General features: G+C 35.6%; 2 protein-coding genes across 4 annotated transcripts in view; one reads left to right on the top strand and one right to left on the bottom strand.

Moving 5' to 3' along the window:
- Positions 1–7,216, bottom strand: part of LOC105341251 (polypeptide N-acetylgalactosaminyltransferase) — a 21,444-nt gene extending 14,228 nt beyond the window's left edge. The window contains exon 1 of one of the 3 annotated variants that reach the window (XM_034468801.2): positions 7,088–7,216. In XM_034468801.2, coding sequence (XP_034324692.2) covers positions 7,088–7,123 — 36 coding nt within the window. In that variant the 5' untranslated portion in view covers positions 7,124–7,216. Of the gene's footprint in view, positions 1–2,767; positions 3,104–7,087 lie in introns of those variants that run through there. The other 2 variants (XM_034468799.2, XM_034468800.2) reach the window with 2 other exon arrangements.
- LOC105341252 (abscission/NoCut checkpoint regulator) lies at positions 3,139–14,942 on the top strand. Its single transcript, XM_011447678.3, has 11 exons — positions 3,139–3,315; positions 5,549–5,670; positions 5,773–5,829; positions 7,024–7,187; positions 7,774–7,868; positions 8,284–8,440; positions 9,205–9,480; positions 9,744–9,835; positions 11,760–11,855; positions 12,747–12,853; positions 12,957–14,942. The coding sequence occupies exons 1-11, from the start codon at positions 3,268–3,270 to the stop codon at positions 13,027–13,029; spliced, it is 1,287 nt and encodes a 428-aa protein (XP_011445980.3). The 5' UTR covers positions 3,139–3,267; the 3' UTR covers positions 13,030–14,942.
- Positions 14,943–15,080: the final 138 nt, after the last annotated feature.

The raw sequence follows: 15,080 nt of genomic DNA, 5'->3' as shown, positions 1-15,080 counted from the left end.
CCTGACCCTGACTGTGTGGGTGTGGGTCTTACCTGACCCTGGCTGTGTGTCTTCCCAGACCCTGGTTGTGTGGGTATGGGTCTTCTCTGACCCTGGCTGTATGGGTGTGGGACTTCCCTGACCCTAGCTGTATGGGTGTGGGTCTTCTTGACCCTGGGTGTGTGGATGTGGAACTTCCCTGATCCTGGTTGTGTGGATGTTGGTCTTCCCTGACCCTGGCTGTGTGGATGTTGGTCTTCTCTGACCCTGGCTGTGTGGATGTTGGTCTTCTCTGACCCTGGCTGTGTGGGTGTGGGTCTTCCTGACCATGGGTGTATGGGTGTGTGACTTCCCTGACCATGGCTGTGTGGGTGTGGGTCTTCCTGACCCTGGGAGTGTGGGTGTGTTTACTAGACAGTATTAAGCTTTCAGAACACTTAAATGGAGTATAATCTCCTTTCATGTTCACTGCATTTAATGTCAGTACTAAAGATCATCCTTAGACCAACAGTGACAAATATAACAAGATACAGTGTTTCTCCCTTGATTATTCTAAAGTAACATGACAAACCTGACTTCCTTCTCTCAGTATCTGACAGGTACAATATTTTCTAAATACTGGTGTCTATAACATGGGACAAGCCATCTAATCCATTTAACCATCAAATATGGTTACCTACATTGAGGACAGCTATAGGTCTGTGTGAAACATCCTCACAATCAAGTTTCATCTCCACTGAACACAATTGCAATACACCAGTTTATAACCTGTAATAACCTCTCCAGAATGTATGCAAGAGAGAACATATCAAGCTCCTTCCCCTAAACTTTATAAATTGCTGGAAAAAATGCATCTTCCCAGGAGGGTTTATAAAGAGTGGAGCAGATCAGAAACCCTCCACTCTGGGAGGATGAAAAAAATGCTGTCTGTTTAAATTACTCTTTGGGCTTGAAACAGTTCCTGCTCTCTCTTCCAGAAATTATAGATTGTCATTCTCGCTCTCTCTCTCTCTCTCTCTCTCTCTCTCTCTCTCTCTCTCTCTCTCTCTCTCTCTCTCTCTCTAAAAAACATAGGAGATGATCTAAACATGGATGGCCAAAAGCCATTCATACAAAAAACTGCAGGGAATAGCAAATGTCAGCTGATTCATCATCAGTCCTAAGTCACTACAGGCAGGTAGACAGAAACCTGAATGGGTATATACTATCTGTCATGAAGAACTCTTTTTCGTTTAAAAAATTTATATCAAAACATTATCTTGTGTTATAATTTGAATTACCAGTACTTTAAAACCTAGAAAAAATTTCAACGATGAGAAAAAAGTTTTTTCTAAGCCCCTTGCACCTGTATTATTGTTGGAGGATATTTAAACACAGTAAGCAAGATCCCTCCAGCAATAGGACCTGAAATGTTGATGAATCTGTTCAACACGCTGCAGTATGGATTAAAAAGTATGCAGCTGGCTTAGAGCTTCTATATGTGCTTTCTCCACACAATTCCCATATGCCTTTTTTATTTCCTCATTGATAGTTGTCGTGACTGCATATATCCATTATAATGTTCAATTTCACACAAATGCTCAGCATTATATATGATTAGTGTTAATAAATACACATGGTAAGCTTATTCCTGCTCCACTGACCACTCATAAAGTTCTCCGTTCTGACAGCTTACTGCAGTGACCAGTGGCAAGTGGTCACCTTACAGACTGACCTGCTCTCTAGCGCATGCTGGTCGCTGGTGGTCTCCCGTACTTACAGTGACGCTCAGTCATAAAATATTACACATCACTACAACACTACAGCTCCACTGGCTAATCACACGGCACTGTACTAATTTACCTTTAATTAGATCTCTCTCTCTCTGTTTAGAAACGATTAATCTAAGGATTCGTCTGTCTCATACAAAAGAGATATTCTAAGCCTCAAAAGCATTACATCTAAGCGTGTAATTTATTGTCAAATGCATGCATCATGATGAATGAAGATGAAATGCTGACCTATCAAACACTTCCTGGCAATCATAAATAATTGTATACAATGGAATATCAATGACTGCATGGTGAAAGAATTAGCAGTGGGAAGACATTATTTCCCTGCAAGCTTCAAGAATTGCCATTTACAAAAAATAAACACTGGCCTTTATTTTTCGGGGATATCATGTAAATATAGAAAATCTAGTTGTTATTTCCAACATTTATTTTGGTCATCAACCTTCAAAGTGACAAGACCCATATTTGATCCCAAGTATTAAACATAGCAAACTGGAATATATATGTCAACTTTGACAATAAGTCTTGACAAGTCAGGCAGCATTAAGTGATATTGGGCTGCTATAAATACAGTGTGTCATCTGGAGAGATAAAAACTAAGTGAAACATCAACAAGTATAAACAGTGTATAATGAGTTATATCTGGTGAAATAGGCTGATCTTGCACACGCTTGCTGCGGGGTGAAATTATTTAACAATTGAATCAGCTGTTTGATCTATTAAATCTTATAACCCTATTTGTATATATGTGTTTTTTTTTTTAATAAAAAGTTTTCTAAGTTTCAGAATAAGATGCAGCACTGAAGTTCACAACTTCATTGGAAATAGAACTGATACAGGTATGTCTAATATACACAGTGTCATGTACTGCTAAATGATCTGAACGTTAAAACATTTCCTCTCTCATTATCAGTGCCGGATTCCGTGGGAACTAGACAGGTGTCCTGGTACCGTTATGACGTGGACAGACACCCCCACTAAACCGGGGGATGGGGGGGGGGGGGGGGTAAGCTTACCTTGTCCCCGGGGCTCCGATACACATACATAATTAGTAGCACCGCCCAGACCAGCCCCAAAAACAGCACCCAGCGACACCTTCTCCTCGGCATGGCGAGATCGGACACTATAGCTTTTCTCTTCTTCTTTTGGTCACATCATCAGTTCATAAGTGTGTAAAAATTGTCAACAGATTCTGTTTAGAATTGGTCTGTCACTATCCTCGCTATATCTATATCCGATCAATACACGTGCTGGCTATATGTGGTGTTTATAAACTCCAGTACACGCAGACACGTTTGTTTTCACTCCGATCCATGCACCAAACACGACTGTCTGTCAATCCCGTCTGTTATCAATGAAGGGAGTCGTTTCCCTTTGTGTAACTCTTTCGTTAACGGAGATTCAAAACTGTATCATGAGAGAATACACAATTTTCTTATGTCAAACACGAAGAAATGATATTTTTCAAACAATTTCCGCTTTCTAGTCACTGATAGATTGAATTTGCAAAAGAAATATGTCTTGCTATTCCTGTGGAGCGGGATTTGGTTTCTTCTCTAAAGAGGTGACTATTAGTTTTAGTTTTTTTTGGTAAAATATATCACTGGATAGAACATTGACCATGTTGATATCAAATATTTTCCAGTATGCCTAATACTATTTAAATACAATAATGAAATGTAAATGCGTTAATGCCAGTAATAGTAAAGTGAAGGAGGTGAAATACTGTTAGTTCTTATTAATCAGTTAATTACTCTAATATTGATTAAATCCATCTGTATCCCAGCATCAATGATGCATGGTCTTTAGACTATACTGAGACTCCTCAGCCACGCAGTCTTACGCCGTTACTCTGTATATATAGAACTTTATAGGGCATAGCATCAAGGGACACCCTATACTATATAGTATTGTAAACTGAGAGTTCTCCATTACCAGCTGGTTGGTTTGCTCATTCACCCACCTATATGTGTACCCTCCCAAGAAGCTTGAAGTCTAAAATCAGTAATCTTTCTCTAAAATTACATGTAATAGTATTGGAGAAATAAGAATAGACAAGACTGGGATTCTCTTTTGGACCTGTGAATCAATAGTCAGGTGCACTACCAACTAAGCTATCTGGGGCTGTTAGCCTGTTATTCAAACTGGTCTGTCAATAATTTTTCTACTGCTAGATCTGAATTTCGGCCTGTTCTGCTTTCAAATTTCAGATTTTCTCCAAATTTACCTGTCATTTTTCCCATTATATTTGTTTGTCAACCTCTTCCCCCAAGAAACAGAAAATTGTTTATTTTTTAAATGAGTGAAACAAAAGGGAAAAACAGTGATACAATATACAAAAGATGGAGTTAAAACAAATCAATTCAATTTACTGTATAGTTTAACTATACATATAAAGTAAATAATACTAGCTTTTCCCATTTGACCAACCTTTTATTAATAATGAAACAAACACTCAGATACAATATACAAAAGATGGAGTTAAAAATATCAATTCAATTTACTGTATAGTTTAACTATACATATAAAGTAAATAATACTGTTACGGGGTTTGTTTTGCTTGAAGTAAAACAAGTTTCTGTGTTTATGGATTTATTGGAAGTCTATCAATTTGAAAACAGCAAACATCGGTCAGCACTGGATTGAATCAAATGTAAAAAATAATAATAGCTGATGCCTTATTCAGGCTAAGCAGTTGTAAACTGAATAGTCGCAGCCTTATTCAGGCTAATTGACCATGCCTTATTCAGGACTTCATTTGTTCCTTATTCAGGAAACTTGAGCTCTTATCCAGAACCAAGCAAAGCAAAGAATAATCAAATATCACGATAATCAACATTTATATAGACAGTGATCACGTGACAAATTTTAAGCGACATCTATACAATTTCACAAAATACAGAATTAAAGGGCGATAATCACATTTACATTGATAATAAAATCTTTTATTGTTTATAAAAGATAAAGTCCGTAACAATACTAGCCTTTCCCATTTGACCAACCTTTTATTAATAATGATTTTTCCCAATTTGAAAGCCACAGTCCCCTTTTCAAAAACAGAAAAATCACTGTCTGTGGTCATTAAACTGCTTGAAACAGAAAAATCCCCATGATTATTAAGTAAAGAAATCAAATCGAGGTGAAGCACTAAGATTCAAACCTCAATATTGTTGTTTCGCTTTTAAGACATTGAGATAATTTTCTACCAGCATGTAACTTTGTGTGTTTAAAACGGAATTCCAGCTTCTCAACGGCTGATCTCACAAAGTAATGAAGCAACCCTACCTGGTATTTGAGAATTCCCCCTTTTCAACATGGTGTGTAATTTGCAACGCCGAAACCCAGGGTTTTACTATTCGTCACTATTTAGCAGTGTAACGGATAGTAAACACCTGGGTTCTGACGATGTGCAATTTGATGCTTAGCCTTTATAGTGTTAAAAAAACTAGTGTAAGAAGAGTTTTGAACGGGGCAAAAAAAACCTCTGTACAGTACCTACAGAGTAGACTGACAAACTTGACTCAGAGTCTGTTATTAGTTAGTCATACCTTTAAAAATAAAAGGACTTGCATTACAGATGTTACAATGCGTACAAACTCAAAGCATTTGTATTTATTCTATGAATGGATACATGCAGTACTATCTATAGAATTCATGTACTGGGGTAGCTTAACCAAGTGTTGAATGGATTTGGGATACAAGTCCACTGATTATGTACGAGTATGGCTGGATTGGAAGTTTATGTAAGAAGGGTATGGCATATAACATCTTTTCTTTTGTTTTCTTTTGTTTTATAGCATGGCTGCAAGAATTGTGGATTTGCTTTCTGTGGAAAATGTTTGACAAAGAAATGTGAGATTCCGAAGCTTAACAATGAGAAACATAAAGTCTGCAACAAATGTTATAACATCTTAACAGGGTAAGTGGTACAGAAATTAATAAATAGCTTCCACTTACTTATGTTCTGTAAGAAATGTCATCTAGCATCCATGATGGGAATTTTGTCTACTGCTATTTACAGGAAGATAAATCCAGAGGAAAAGAAGAGAGACGTTTCTCCCCCAGAAGCTTATAAAAAGTTAGTGCATGTATTTTGCTATCTGTTATGCTCAGAAATAGATTCCTAGAAATGTGTACATTCACAAAATTAAAACTCATTGATTGGAGGCAGCTAATGAATTTAAAGGGAAGTAACTCTTGCGCTCCCAAAATATGTACAGTTTAAGCCATAAAAAATTAATCTCTTGGTTCTCAGGCCAACATTTCCAAAAGCAGATGAGATCGGGCTATGATAATTTTGTCTTTTCATTTCATAAAAAAAGATGTGGTATTTTTTTTTTTATTTAAAAAATGTGCAATTTTTATTCAAATCCAGAAAAAGCAATCTTTTAAAGCAAAAAAATTGTTACAATGACTGTATCAGATTTATTACCTCAAACTTAATAAAATAAATAAGTCATTATGTTCATCAAGAAACACCACAACTATGAGGCTTGAGAAAGCCATGTGTTGAAGCATTATGGGATATTTAGTAAGTACAAGCAGCAGGAACTGTTCTCCTATATACATTTGAGGTTATACGACATTCTTCTTCATATATTTAAACTAAAATCATTGCTGTCGCGATCATAACTTAAACACAGCGTCTCGTAACTAGATTCAGCTGACATTTGCAATTGTTATATGTAATTAAATCTGAATCATCGCCATGTTTGCAATTACATGTATGTTCTTTATCAAGGCAAGCATTTTACTGACTTGGGTATCTAAAATGCAGTCCTTAATCCAGAATTTTTTTTCCAGAATAAGCAAGCGCACTATCGAAAATTTATTTTATTCATTTAATGATAAAGATGGGAAATGTGCAGATGCGTGCAGGCCTGAGAACCAAGGAATTAGTCATGAATAACCAATGTTTGAATAGAATATAACTGTTGAAAGTGTAAATCCTGTCATTTAGGTTCAGATAAGTTTAAAAATTATTAATTTGCCAAATCTTTACTTATATTAAGTTTTAGTTGGTATCTTCACCTTTGTTGCATTATGCAATATTATATCATTATTCAGATAATAATTCTCACCACTACCTAAACCTGACACACAAAAAAATTATCTGTTGATTTTTCTTCCAGATAATGAGTTTAATTAGCTACAAGTCTGTAAAATTACCAGACTTGATTTTTTTTTTTATCAGGAAAACTTACCCCCAAACAACTGCTTTTAATTATAAGTACTTTCTTATGCTCCAATTTTGGTTTGCTTAATAATTCAGGAGATTAGCAGCACTGCAGGAAAAAGAAAAGCACGGCAAAGATAGTCATTCCAAGAAAACTCACCTTGGTTCCAAAGGGTCTTCCAAACACCCCTCCCATTCCACACCGGAGCGAGAGATAGAGGAGAGGCTACATAAACTAAAGCAGAAACCCCCAGAACAGGGTAAGCATGGGAATTAGTAGTCAAGTTAACAGCTTGCAGCTTAATTGTTAATACCCAATGAGGTTTACTTCTTTTAGATGCTTAATAAAAACATTTTGTTAACAGCTGCACATTTCACAGCACAAGGAGATGAATCTGTGAAAGCACTTTGTTAATATATGTCATTAAATATTGGGAAAATTCTACAGCTGTGTTCAGTATTTTAATGGCCTTGGAATATTTGTAGTCACTGTATATATAATCAATACACTTTCCTCCTAAAGTCCTACATACATGTATCTGTAGGCTGTAAACAACACACCTTTTCAGAAATTGTCTATATACCTCATATATGTATACCTGGTGTTTGTACACCTTTACCAAAATGTGCATTGTTTCATTAATCATCTACATGTACCGCAATATACTTATTCACCCTACATTTTTGTAAATCCTCAGTAAAATGAAGTAATCTAGTGTAACAATGTGTCTTTAAGAGGCAACTCCAGATTTAATGTTTTTAATGTAAATCATGTAATCTAAGTCAATGCTTATTGATCTGTTTTTGTCAGTTTTTATATCGCCTTTTTACCATGTTTTATGACAGTTGCTAAAGAAAATGTTTCGGAGAAAGAAATCAAAGAGAGGCTAGCTCGACTCAAGGGAGAGAATCCAGATATACAGGCCTCCCAGACGAAAATGGTATGTTCTTGAATCTTACATTTAGTTTTACTACACAATGTGACAGTTCTCAAATCAAGGAGTTCCAGATTCTTATTTTGTCATAATAAATGATTTAAAAATTTTCATATGTGCTTCATTTTCCTTAAATGGTTTTATAGATTAACTTAGAGGTAAATAAAATTATAAATGTGCCAACTAAGTATATCGTTACATGGAATGAAATAACATACAGTTATAATTCGTTATCTAGAACTAGATGGGACTGCTAAAAACTTCAAGATATCCAAGTATTTGAGATATACGATTATGATATCGAGAGTATAACACTTAAAAAATAAGTAGTTGGGACTTAAAAATCACTTCCACATATTCATTGTATTGGAGATATCAGTGTTTGAGATATGAGTACTTGACTATAATTATGTCTTTATAGACAGCCCATAAGCCGGTCGAACACAAAACCCAGCAACTTCAGATAGATGATCTCCTGGATGAAATCTCTAATGAAATGGACCTAGAAAACAGGCTCCCGAATAACATCACTGAGTTGGAGGGCAGATTAGCTGGTCTAAAGGGAGAAAGAAATACTGGTTAGCATGAACCAGCAGACTCATAAAAACTGTAAACTGAAGCTTGAACAGTCTCATTAATTAAACAATTTCAAAAATCAAGAAGGTAAATTCTGAAGGTGTTAACAATAGGGTATTGAAGGGTCCCAGGTGTGGAAATTTGGATAATCTTATATATAGCAAAGATGCACACTAAGAGACACCATTCCAATGATCCAAGGTCATGGGACAGTGTCATTTACTGACTATGGCTTGACTCGCTGGAGTTGTCTAAACTTGATAAATACAGTGTTCATTTCTGATTCGTTTCATCACAGTTTTGTGGAGAAATTCTCACAGATCATGTAGATTCTAATATATTTTATTCAGATAACAATGATATTCATTCACTTGTCAAAAAAATGATTATTCCCTAAGTGGTTTAAGAATATTGAATGAAATTATTTTTGAAAATGTCAGCAAGTTGGCCCTCTGCCAAAGAAGACTGATCTTCTAACAAATGGGTTTGAATGTTGACTTAACTGAGTGCAGTGTTTTATAAAAAATACAAAAAAGAAATCTTAATTCAACTGACTTATCTCAAAATTTGTTGGGCTCAGGGGATGGATGTCTTAACTGAACAATATCAAAGAACAAAGACACATCAGTTTATCTTTGTATTCACATGACATGTAGAAGAACATAAAAAGTGAAATAGAAACTGAAAGGTGGAAGAGGACCAGATATGTCTATTGATGTATTATGTATTTTCATAACTTAAATACATGCTGTGTCATTTCTTAAAGATCAGAGTGCTTCCACCAACGAAAATGATTTGAATCGAGGAGAAACCAAAGATACGAAACCTTATGTAAAAAACATCACAGATGACAATGGTAAAAAGTCCAATGAGGATGGAGGGGAGATAAGTGCTGAGGAGATAAACAAAATAATGGAGGAGACGAGCGAGGAGTGCGAGCTGGAGGCCCGGCGGGCTCTGAAGAATCTGGAGAAAGACAAGAACATCATGAAACGACTGCAGGAAATCAAAGGTCATCAGAACGAGGACGTCAATAAACAAGGTAAGGCTTCAAAAAGAAAAGGAAAAGACTTCATCGCATTTTACAACAGAAAGTAATACAGGGAAGACAACTCTCATCTCCCATTATTTAAAGAAAGTGCAGTAGTTCAACAGTCAACTGATAACTACTAATAGTTTGTATTTTTAACTGCTTTTTGATAAAAATGTTTCGATTTGATTTGTCGGGTTAAAAAAATGTAGTTTTAAACAGGTACACGATGTATGATGCTTGGAATTCAGGTCCTTGATTGGTATTTTTTTCAGGTGAGGGGTCAGGCACTGATGATCCAGAAAATCAGGCTGAGAATTCAGACACTGACAATGAGGAACAACAAGCCAGTGACATCATCAAACAGGTACTTGTTCCAGTAACAGTCAGTCGGGCAGTGACATCATCAAACAGGTACTTGTACCAGTAACAGTCATCAAACAGGTACTTGTACCAGTAACGGTTAGTTAGGCAGTGACATCATCAAACAGGTATTTGTACCAGTAACAATCCGTCGATCAGTGACATCATCAAACAGGTTCTTGTATCAGTAACGGTCAGTTGGGCAGTGACATCATTTAACAGTAACAGTCAGTCGATCAGTGACATCATTAAACAGGTACTTGTACCAGTAACAGTCAGTTGGGCAGTGATATCATCAAACAGGTACTTGTACCAGTAACGGTCAGTTGGCCATTGACATCATCAAACAGGTACTTGTTCCAGTAACAGTCAGTCGGGCAGTGACATCATCAAACAGGTACTTGTACCAGTAACAGTCATCAAACAGGTACTTGTACCAGTAACGGTTAGTTAGGCAGTGACATCATCAAACAGGTATTTGTACCAGTAACAATCCGTCGATCAGTGACATCATCAAACAGGTTCTTGTATCAGTAACGGTCAGTTGGGCAGTGACATCATTTAACAGTAACAGTCAGTCGATCAGTGACATCATTAAACAGGTACTTGTACCAGTAACAGTCAGTTGGGCAGTGATATCATCAAACAGGTACTTGTACCAGTAACGGTCAGTTGGCCATTGACATCATCAAACAGGTACTTGTTCCAGTAACAGTCAGTCGGGCAGTGACATCATCAAACAGGTACTTGTACCAGTAACAGTCATCAAACAGGTACTTGTACCAGTAACGGTTAGTTAGGCAGTGACATCATCAAACAAGTATTTGTACCAGTAACAGTCATCAAACAGGTACTTGTACCAGTAACGGTTAGTTAGGCAGTGACATCATCAAACAGATATTTGTACCAGTAACAGTCATCAAACAGGTACTTGTACCAGTAACAGTCAGTCGGGCAGTGACATCATCAAACAGGTACTTGTATCAGTAACGGTCAGTTGGGCAGTGACATCATTAAACAGGTACTTGTACCAGTAACAGTCAGTTGGGCAGTGACATCATTAAACAGGTACTTGTACCAGTAACAGTCAGTTGGGCAGTGACATCATCAAACAGGTACTTGTACCAGTAACAGTCAGTTGGGCAGTGACATCATCAAACAGGTACTTGTACCAGTAACAGTCATCAAACAGGTACTTGTACCAGTAACAGTCAGTTAGGCAGTGACATCATCAAACAAGTATTTGTACCAGTAACGCTCAGTCGGGCTGTGACATCATCAAACAGGTACTTGTATCAGTAACGGTCAGTTGGGCAGTGACATCATTAAACAGGTACTTGTACCAGTAACGGTCAGTTGGCCAGTGACATCATCAAACAGGTACTTGTACTCGTAACACTCAGTTTGGCATTGATGTATCATTTTAACAGATCACAGCTGGATGTCATAGTTCTTTAAGACTTACCTATGTGACTACAGTAGGGATCAAAATTGGTTTTTTAAGGAGATTGTTGTCTAATTTTTTTAAAGCATTCATCTACATGTATGTAAAATGAATACCGGTATTAATTTTATTTAGAGTTGTTTTGCTATGAACCATATATTGCTCTGTCAAAAAAAGCATCAAGTTCATATTGCCATCCTTTATGTCGATCAGCCCATAGAAAAATAAATTTGGCAACATGTAGGCCAGAATGTACTTCTAATTATACTTCTTTCTTATAGATATTTTTATCTCAAAATTTTTGGTCCTTGACAAAGTGAAACCTTTATTTCACCTTTTATTGACAGCTTATGGAAATATGTCTGGATGTTTAACTAAGTCCATAGTAGGCTCACCTTTTCGCTTACTGACTTGATCAAATTTACATATTTCATCTTGACAGCGAATAACAATCCTAATTAGCAATGATTAAAACTTTTGACAGATAATGGAAGAGGACAAGTTGGATGAGGCAGCAGCAAAGGATGGAATCTCAGTCAATAGTAGTAACAAGCCTAGAAAGGCCCCCAAACCAGAACAGGTACCTCACTGTCTGTAATGTACCTGTAGTCTGTTTGATTGTTCTAGAAACACCTAACATTGGAAGGTTTTGTTGCATTACATAAAAGCTGAAAATTCTAATTAACTGTAAATAGAAATTGAACCAAGGATGATATTTATTTTCTACAAATCTTGAGACTAATGCATTTTTCCATTATTTAAATCTGCATATTAATAATTATTCCTATTCCTGTATGACAAAATAGTCAGTCATTCAGATCTATTTGCATAAACTTCAAACTGTAGCTATCAGAATTAGCTACAGGTTTGTAGCTCCCAGTCTGAAAAAATTCATATGGACTGATAATTCCTTGGACATTTTGCTACAATATCATCACTTTACTTTCCTCTGATATTCTTTTTAACATTATCACCAGCCCCGTAAAGTGAAGTGGGGCAGTTTTGTTTACATGTAAAAATGGTGACTCTTGATCTGTACATAAATTTATCATACTTCATTTCTCGAGGTAGGTTAGCGTGAAAGTCTGGGGCAATTAAGGTGACTATACGAGTAGTAAATTGCCCATAAAATTTAATGGTATTAGATTTTTTGGTTTTGCGTCCATTCTATGTTTGTGGAAATAGAATGGACACAAAACCCGTGGCTGGAGTCTCCAGGAGACGATGAGAATTTGTGTGGAAATAAGGTTAGTCAGACCAAAACTAGTGTAATTTTTTTGTGTGCCTTAAATTACCACTTTTTAGATGCATGGAACTGTTACTGTAGCTCCCAGGTCGTCAATCTGAATTTTTTTCAGAACGAGAGCTATAGACCTGCAGCTATATCAGAATTTTCCAGGTGGTCACCCCCAGAGAGCAAGGTAAAATTCATAATAAGCAAACGCTGAGTCATGACTTTTGAATTTTACAGGAGGAGATAGAGGAAGATGAACTCCCTTACTGCTCCATCTGTACGGAGGACGCCACCATTAGGTGCCATGGATGTGACCTTGACCTTTACTGCAATCGCTGCTGGAAGTATGTGTGAAATTCTGTTGTAAAAAATATCACCAATTATTTATTATTACTGAATTAACAAACGAAGGATACTGATTTCTATTATATTCTGTTCTTCTGCTAGGGAAAGCCATGTTGACTTTCAAATGGAAGATCATGTGACGTCTAAGTATACCAAGCCCAAGGAGTGGACGTAGTCATGTGACATCTTAATTTGTCTTAGAGTGGTCATGTGATTGATTGAGTGATACAATGAAAGGAGTGTGGACACTGTAACAGCAATTCTATTCTAGAAAGAATCAGACAAGATTATCTGTGGTTTTCTTCAGATTTCTTGCTTATCGTATATTGTGAAGTATTTATGTGCTATTATCATAATCTTATTTTAATAATGTAGGTATTTATTTCAATTGTTATACATATTGTTGACTCAAAGCCGAGGCATTAGAACTTTACAGTCAAAAGGATAGCTTCCTAAACTTAGCATTTATTGGTTGTAAGGTACTTCTGATTAAATGTTTGCACTCTTCTCCAAAACTTTTATAAGACACAGGCCTTAAGATGATATAGGAGGTCCTCCATAGTGCCTGTACATGAACAAATAAATCACATCAGAAACTATGTATGTTATTTCCAACTTTTTGAAATTTTTGTCGTCTGTGTAACAAATGCAACTTCTCCTGCCATTCTCTAGGCAAGTCAGACCTAGTATCCAATTTTCAATTTTACTGGCTCTGTAGTCAATTGTTCTTGACTTAAAGCAATTGACCGTATGGTTTTGATAAAGACTGTTTAAATCATTATTTTTTGCTCTGTTTATATAGCATGGTGTATTACTTTTCTAAATCATGCAATCAGTCATATTCGTTTATCAAATGGATCAGTAATCAGATGTACATACCCGGGTAAAAGGAAAAAAAGGAAATCATCATATTTATACGATAAGTTTCATATTAATCCTGTAATTTTTAAGAGTCCCAATCAAAATGCCAGTTAATTAATTTAGTCTTTGCTTTATGTGTACATGTACATGTTGTACACAGCTGAGTGACAGCTCATTTGCCATCAACAGAATCATAACCAGATACTTGTACTTGGTTAAAATTATTGAATTCAAACATGCAGTAAAACTCATAAAGTAGGAAGGCAATTAAAGTGGTGAAACCACAGATGTGGCAAAGATTTATTGAATCCCCCACAGAGTTTCTAACAGCTATATGCAAAGTGCTGTCATTATAACAAACTCTGATGAAAGTTATTTTAGTTCTATTTATGAAAAAAATAACAAAATTTGCATCTCTTGAAAAAGATTGTTTTAAGGTCTCAAGACTTAGAATTTGTTTGAATAATCTTATTATGGTTGTAATGCCTCATTTGGTAAGCAAAACAAATTCATTTATATTCAATTTGTATAAGATAACTTGCTTATGCCCCAATACGGCGTGCGAGAAAAATATATTAATCCATTTGATGTTAACATTTAAATTTTGTACAAATTTTAAAAATTTTAACTCATTTTCAAAATAATAGGCCTTGTTTTCTGTTTTTATTTGTAGAAAATTAAATTATAAGGAATAAGTTGAATTTTCTTGTTTACACTTTTTACAAGCTGTTTTGTTGTTTATAAATCGTATACTGCCAAAGTTATGTTATTTCATATAACATGGGTAAAAATTAAATTCATTCCTTAATGACATGTATTTTTCTAAAATAATTGATTAATAATATGTTTTTTTAATTTACAGTTTAATAAGTTTAATTTTTTCTTGTTGGTGGTCAATACTTTAGTGAACTCACCTGAAAGTTATGTATATTGTGAATTTTTTTATACTTTTATAATGAATTTATTATATGGATATAAAGATTTTCAGATATGGTGAAGTGAATGCACTGAGCCTTTGGACCTAGTTATTATTAGGGTTAACTGTATTGTAAAGCTTTTTATCTAGACAATGTCTGACATCCAAGTTTTAAATCAAGGAACCTTGGAAAAGTGGCCCCCTATGATTATGGACAAATGATATTGTATAATGTTTTGTTAAAATACCAAAGATGCTTATCATAATGAAGTGAGAAAAATCTAGTAAAATAAAGTGACATTAAAAAAACATTTTTTAGATACTCAAATTTTGTTGTGCATAGTATCTTTATTCAAATCTCTCTCTCTCTCTCTCTCTCTCTCTCTCTCTCTCTCTCTCTCTCTCTCTCTCTCTCTCTTTTAGTTGGTACAGCATATTTGTACATGTAC

The sequence above is a fragment of the Magallana gigas genome, chromosome 6 (assembly GCF_963853765.1).
Source record: "Magallana gigas chromosome 6, xbMagGiga1.1, whole genome shotgun sequence".
In the NCBI taxonomy this organism is placed as follows: domain Eukaryota; kingdom Metazoa; phylum Mollusca; class Bivalvia; order Ostreida; family Ostreidae; genus Magallana; species Magallana gigas.
Note: the sequence above shows the minus strand (reverse complement) of the source record. Positions and strands in the feature narration are given on the sequence as shown.

Excerpts from the sequence above, each read along its gene's own strand:
- LOC105341252 (XM_011447678.3), top strand. The coding sequence starts at position 3,268 with ATGTCTTGCTATTCCTGTGGAGCGGGATTTGGTTTCTTCTCTAAAGAG. Across the intron at positions 3,316-5,548 it reads TTGGTTTCTTCTCTAAAGAG|CATGGCTGCAAGAATTGTGG; the intron begins GTGACTATTAGT and ends TTTGTTTTATAG. Across the intron at positions 9,836-11,759 it reads CCAGTGACATCATCAAACAG|ATAATGGAAGAGGACAAGTT; the intron begins GTACTTGTTCCA and ends AACTTTTGACAG.